Source organism: Polypterus senegalus, chromosome 11 (genome assembly GCF_016835505.1).
Source record: "Polypterus senegalus isolate Bchr_013 chromosome 11, ASM1683550v1, whole genome shotgun sequence".
Taxonomy (NCBI): Eukaryota; Metazoa; Chordata; class Cladistia; order Polypteriformes; family Polypteridae; genus Polypterus; species Polypterus senegalus.
The window spans coordinates 66,678,601-66,685,482 of NC_053164.1; the positions used below are offsets into that span (position 1 = coordinate 66,678,601).

Genomic DNA, 6,882 nt, shown 5'->3' on the forward strand with positions numbered 1-6,882 from the left:
AGTTGTAGTTCTGTTGGGTCAGTCCTGTTGGCTCCATGGGGGCTGCCAGGGTACTCTCGAGCCACAGTTTCAGGACAATGGAAGTACTACTGGGACCTCCATAAAAGGAGCCTCCTGCTTCAACATTAATGAGCCAGAGTCGAGAGGAGGAAGACAAAGCTTGCCTGGAGGAGTGGAAGAGAGACAATGGAATTGTAGAGAGTGAGAATGATAGTTGTGGTGCAGGAAATGCTTTGTGGTGTAACAGTTTTGTGCAATAAAACGCTTTGCTCATTGGAGAACTTCTGTCTGAGCCTTTGTGTTGGGCCCCCTGCTGGTCATAAGCTGTAAAATTATATATTAGAAGTGAATCCAACTTGGTCAGTAAGGAAAAATAACATTCAAGGGGAGCTCAGGTGAATCAATTACATATCACCAAGCTAAAACTGCTGTAACCCTTTACATGCTCACTTGTATCTCCTGGGAATTCAGTTTTTTAGACTCATTAAAAGAGCATTGGAAAAACCATTAATTCTGAATTTTGACAGACTCAGTTATCAGCCATCACATTTATTTTCAGCCAAGATATTTTTTTCCAATAAACTATTCCATTCAAACTCTGTTCAGTTTTTTGGCAATATAAATGTGCACAAATCATGAAATATTAAATTGCCTACCATTGTAACACATGAAAGGCATTTCTCTACTGCATATATCATCATTCCAGGAGCCATCTGATTGAACAAATGCACAGAAGAAGTCTCTACTCCAGTTGGTATAAGTAACATTTTCCCCCCTTGACCACTGCCAGTTGTCTCTGTTACGTCTCAGTCCAATCCAGAATGAATTTCCTTGAGAGGTGTTTACCAGCTGCTGATTTATTTCTTCATTTTCAACTGTAGCCAAATCTGTGTAATTAGTTCTACAGAAATTCTGTGCAGCATCCCTCGTCATTTTGTTTGACACAAAGGTAAATTGGGTGACATTGCAAGACATCATTGAATATGACCCTGTAATAAAGATTTTTTTAGAAATATTATTAGAAAGGGCCATGACAAGCCTTTATTTAAACAAGTAAATGCACTCTAAATGTATTTGTACTGTACATTTTTTCTTACATACATCATTTATGACACCAAGTTTCCTCTTCTACCTTGAACGCCTTTTAAGTTCAATTGTTAAGATTAATACAATCATTAAGTATGATTAGCTTATGAATCATTTGTTAAGCAAATACCTAATTAATTTATTTATTTGATAAGTACATTGTGCCTCTTTTTTCCTTCCTTCCAATTGTTCATATCCTGCTTTTTATAAAGATTATGTAGTCAAGATTCGGAAGAATGGATAAATTAATATTTATTATATTGCTTTATATTATGCAAACATATTTCTATTAAGCCTAGATAGTTGTCAGGTCAGCCCAGGTCAGGTTGGGGAGCATGCACTGGTACAGCACATTGCTGCACCCACCACATGACGAAACAGCTCAGGATCCTGGTTGGCAACCCCCCAGGCAAACACGCGGTCCAGTCCCACCCTCCAGAAATGACCCTCTATCTGCTGCAGCCAGGTGTTACATGGATGTCCCCTTGGACTGGTCCAGCCACTCGGGGCCTCAACCATATATATATATATATATATATATATATATGACAGACCTCTATTGTTAGATCACTTCCATTTTGAAAACTTTGTTTTCTTTATTTATATTTACCTTTTGTTTTCCCTGTACTGATATTGAAGTAAATAGACGAAACAGCAACACGCCTGCATAATGCCTAACTGTGACTATGACAGCTAAGTCAGAAGTTTTCTTTGTTTACTTTTTTAATTTTTTTGTTTTGTAGTCATTCGGGGGTGTATTCAGACCAAAGTGAGTGTGTATATTTATTTATTTGCTTACTTACCAACCTACTTAAGCAGTATGTAATGAATGTATTTATTTATTTGAAGAGCATTTGTAAAAAGCCAAATTTTCCCCTCGGGACAAATAAAGATCTATCTATCTATCTATCTATCTGTTATGTTGTTTTTGCCTGGGTTTCCTCCCACAGTACAAAGACATGAAGGTTAGGTGTATTGGCAATTCTAAATTGTCCCTAGTATTGTGCTTGGTGGGTGTGTGTGTGTGTGTGTGTGTCCTGCAGTGGTTTGGCGACCTGCCCGGGATTGGTTCCTGCCTTGCGCCTTGTGTTGGCTGGGACTGGCTCCAGCATACCCCTGTGACCCTGTGTTTGGATTCAGTGGGTTGGAAAATGGATGGATGGAATAAAGCTTGTATATGCAAAATCAGGGAGGTGGCAGCATTAACAGGTGGCTCACACAAAGACAGAGTTGAAAGTATAGAAAAGGTAATTACAGGTTCAAAATAAAACAAGAATACTGTTTTATAGAAAAAACTGTGCCTCACTTCTGAGTGAAAGTTTGATGACGGTATTAGCGTGCAGACTGGAAAAGAGCATTCTTTTTATTTTGAGATATATAGACACGCATTACATAATTAATTTATATACTTCTCAAAAAATTAAAACAATACTTAATCATCACAATAACACCAAGTCAATTAAACTTTAGGGATATCAATCTGTCCAGTTAGAAAGCAAAAGTTATTATGAATTATCAGTTTCACCTGCTTTGGTCCAATAAGTTGCAAGAGGTGCACTGGAGAGACAACAGCAACACATTCCCAAAAGGGAATGGTTTTGTAGTTGGCTGAAACAGACAATTGCTCCCTCCTTATCTTTCCTGAATGATTCTCCTCTAGTTTTGTTTTTTTCTAGTGTCCTTGTCACTACTGGTAGCATGAGGCAGTATCTACAGCTGATTCAGGTTGCTTCTCCAGGATGGCAGATCCATATGTGTGTTGCAAGGGTGTCTCAAGAGTGTGGAGAAGATACCAATAGATGTGTGGTCCAATCAATGGCATCAATGTGACGAGGAAAGTGACCACTTTCTCACTAAAACATGGTGCACAGATAAAATCCAAATGCATAAAACTGTGCATATGTCAAATTCCACACACTTCCCCTTCATAAATCCCGATGAATATAAAATTCAACACACGTGCACGCACCTACAGCCCCACACTGACTCCTCCCAGAATTTTGCATATTTGAATATGAAAATTAATATGAATAGCCCCTTCTGTTACATGTTTTGTTAAAAGACAATGGTAAAAGCACATATAAAAAAGAAGAATGTCACCGAATGAGAAGTGGAGGTCCTACTTAGTGAAGTGGAGGCAAAGAAAAACATACTTTTTGACAGGCGTGTGCAGGCAGTGATCATCACACATTACATACATTATATTGCAGCTCTCTGAATATTTTAGAATACTAAGATGTATATTTGATATAATTTTCTTGATGAAATGCATTAAAGCTTGTGTTAAACATGAGAACACAGTGGTGCAGAGGTAGCAATGAGCTGGCGCCCAGTCCAAGGATTGTTTTGGCTTCCCACAAGATGCAAGACCCTGGATGAAATAATTTATTGCAGCAATACTATGTCTGTCAAACATACCAACCCCAAGTTCCTTTCTCCACATAACCTATCACCTCAGTATAAGCTCTGCAGTAAATGTAAAACCAGCTGTAAGCTCAGATTGCCAATTCTTCAAAACTTTTAAGGAACATTGAAAAATCTTCTCAATACACATTAAATTATTTCATCCATCTATCCATCCAGGGTCACACCAGTCTCAGCAAGCATACAGCACAAGTGAGGTACAAAATCCTTGGACAGGGCACCAGCGTATCGCTACTACTGCACTGCTGTGACTCCACTTGTTTAATTCTTAACAGTATACATTATTTAAATGAAGTTAACAATCTATCTGTAAAATGTAATATACATACTTTAACAAATTTCATCTCATTTCATTTGCACAGCTTCGGGATAGCTCTTGGAAATTTAATTTGACATAGAAGCCAGTTGTCATCATCTGTAAATATGTGCTCTCTTCTATTGAATTGAATTGAACTGATGCAAATCTGAATAAAAGGAGACAGCATAGAAACAGTAGCACTGCTTAGACAGTGGGTGCCACCAGTTTGCAAAACCAAGCAGAAAAAAGCTTATGGAATGTGCGGGGCTGCTGCGGAAATGTGCGTGGATTTACGCCAAGTTTAGTTTTTATACAAGTGAGCGTGGAAATAAGTGTATGCACCATTTATACATAAGGCTCAAAGACACTAGCAAAATGCAAAAATAGAGAAGGAATAAGGAAGAGAGCAATTGTCTGTGGTCACCACCAGCAAAACTATTCTCTTTTTGAGGATCATCTTGCAGTTGCCTCTCCAGTGAACCTGTTGTCACTTTCATTTGCCCCAAAGCAGGTGAAGTTGATTCACAATTATTATGCTTCCTAACTGGACAGACTAAATTCTCTGAAGCTTAACTGACTTGGTGTTAGACTATGATGATTAAGTGTTCCCTTAATTTTTTAGCAGTGTATATACGGGTGTACGTGAAAACAGGAAAGAAAAACTTTCAAATTTTAATTTAGCTTAGATTGTAATATTTTAGTTTAATAAAAGTAAAACTATAAAATTAGTCCTTTTTGTGTGCAAAAACACCAGGGGCCTCATGTATAACGCCGTGCGTAGAACTCGCACTATAACATGGCGTAAGCACAAAAGCCGAAATGTGTTTACGCACAGAAAAATCCAGAGGCAGGAATCTGTGCGTACTCCAACTTCCACGTTCTTCCGCTACATAAATCCCGATCAGCGTGAAAACTAACGCTCGTGCACGCGCATTATGTAACGCCCCAAATCCTCCCAGAATTACGCCTATTTGAATATGCAAATCAATATAAATCACCCTTAAGCGCAGCCTTCTGTGAAAAGACAATGGGAAAAGCACAGGGAAAATATAAGAATTTCAGCGAATACCAAGTGGAGGCAAATGAAAAACATACTATTTGTTCAAATAAACCGTGGTATAATCAACAAAAGGAATTTGATCGAGTGACATAGCGTGTTGGAGAAACTTGAAAGCTCACATTCACAAATCGCACAGTGCCGGAAATAAAAAAGAAGTCACATATCAAAGTTGCCGTGAAAAGAAGAGTTGTAAGCCCACTGTCTGAGTGTCATATGAAAGCTTATTAGGGTACAGAGAAAAAAGGCACACAGTAAGAAAAAAGCACGAAATGTCAACTTCAATCTCAACATTTCCACTTTAATCACGTAGTTTATTTTGTCATTAAAGTAGAACATCATAAACTTCATCTTAAAATCGTTTAATTAACCAGTTTCTCAAATCACATTGTAATTAAAGTAGCACGTTAAATGCTTTGTTTTGTATTTGATCTTCTATGTGCTCTATGTGTGTGAATCACTACTTGCTTTTTAAACCGGCTCTCTTCCACCAACTGGACACAGAATCAATTACATTCGTGATATTACAGTTCTCTGAATAACTAAAATACTGAGATGTATACGTGATATCATTTTCATGATGATAGGAGTTAAAGCACGTTATTAAACATGTGTTTCACTTCGATGAAATAATTTATTGCAGCAGTACAATCAGGGGCGGCTCTAGGCTTGTGGTGGCACTGGGCAGAGGAAGAATCGGTGGCTCCTTCGCCCGCCCGTCAGTAAGGTAGCTTATGCACAGTGGATGGCTACGTCCGTTGCGGACACTGCATAGCCGCCTCGTGCTCATGACACACGCATTTAACTTTTGCCGAAATTTGTCGCTGTGTTTTTAGCTGTGTTGTTATTTTCTCTTTCTGTTTTATATTCAATATATATTGGCGTAGCCGCCACTGCAGTCAGTGCTTTTCTTTCCCCAAGTAACCGATCGCCATACAATCAGCTCTGTAATAGACGTTAAGCCATCTGTAAGCTTAGCTACCGATTCTTCAAAACGTTTAAAGAACATTGAAATATTTTTGTAGTACATGTTTAATTATTCTATCCTTAACGACACTCCCAGTGAAGAATATAGATTATTTAAATGAAGTTAAAGTTTTATCTGTATAATTTAATAAACATATTTTGCTGAATTTCACCTTATAAATGATATCGTTTCTGTTTCTGAACCGCGAGGTCCGTACAGGAAAGGCTTTAAAACATTTTGCAGTGGCTGAGACAGCGTGTCCTTGAAGCTGTATACCGATAATTCCCTTTCCGATCAGCTGCTGCTGTGATTCACACTCAGATACAGCGATATAAATACTCTGAGTGGTGCAGTGAGAGAAATATTGAAAAAGATGATCCGCTGTGGCAACTCCTAACAAGAGGAGCTGAAAGAAGAAGAAGAAGAAGAAGTGAGAGTAACAACGCTAAAGCAGTTATGGTATTTGGAATACTATGGCTGTTCCCTCTACCGTTATATTGTTACAAGTTAATTACAATCAGATGCATTACACTAATAAACAATATGCGGTTAGTTTCGGTGTATTTATAAAGCCGCGTCAGGAAAATAAGGTGTAACCACACAGGAACATTAGAACTGCTTTGACGCTGGGTGCCGCCAGTCTGCAAAACCGAGCGGAGAACTTGCGTACAACAAGGTATGAGGTACCGTGGAAAAGTTCGTGGATTTACGCCAAATGTAGGTTTTATACATCACGATTTGAACGTGGAAAAGTTCTTACGCAACGTTTCTGTGGGTACGCAACATTTATACATGAGGCCCCAGGGCATTGTGTACATCTCAATTTCAGTTCCAGTTTAAACAATGAAGATAAATTAACATACAGAAAATGTAGGTATATGTGTCTGTAGCATTCCACTATTTTGTGTGGGAGGAAGGAGTCAGATGAAGGCATAAACAAGCCTTGGATTGAATTCTACTGCAAATACAAAACCATGCTGACCTATTCCAGATAATTTAAAGACAATGAGCATGTCTTTTAGAGAAGCCAGACTATCCAGTTTTTCTGCA

General features: G+C 38.4%; 1 protein-coding gene across 1 annotated transcript in view; it reads right to left on the minus strand.

Annotated features, from left to right (window-relative positions):
* LOC120538569 (C-type mannose receptor 2-like) overlaps window positions 1–886 on the minus strand; it is a 35,044-nt gene extending 34,158 nt beyond the window's left edge. Inside the window, exon 1 of the mRNA XM_039767964.1 lies at window positions 657–886. Within this exon, the coding sequence (XP_039623898.1) occupies window positions 657–678 (22 nt within the window). The 5' untranslated portion in view covers window positions 679–886. The remainder of the gene's footprint in view (window positions 1–656) is intronic.
* Between the last annotated feature and the right edge of the window lie 5,996 nt (window positions 887–6,882).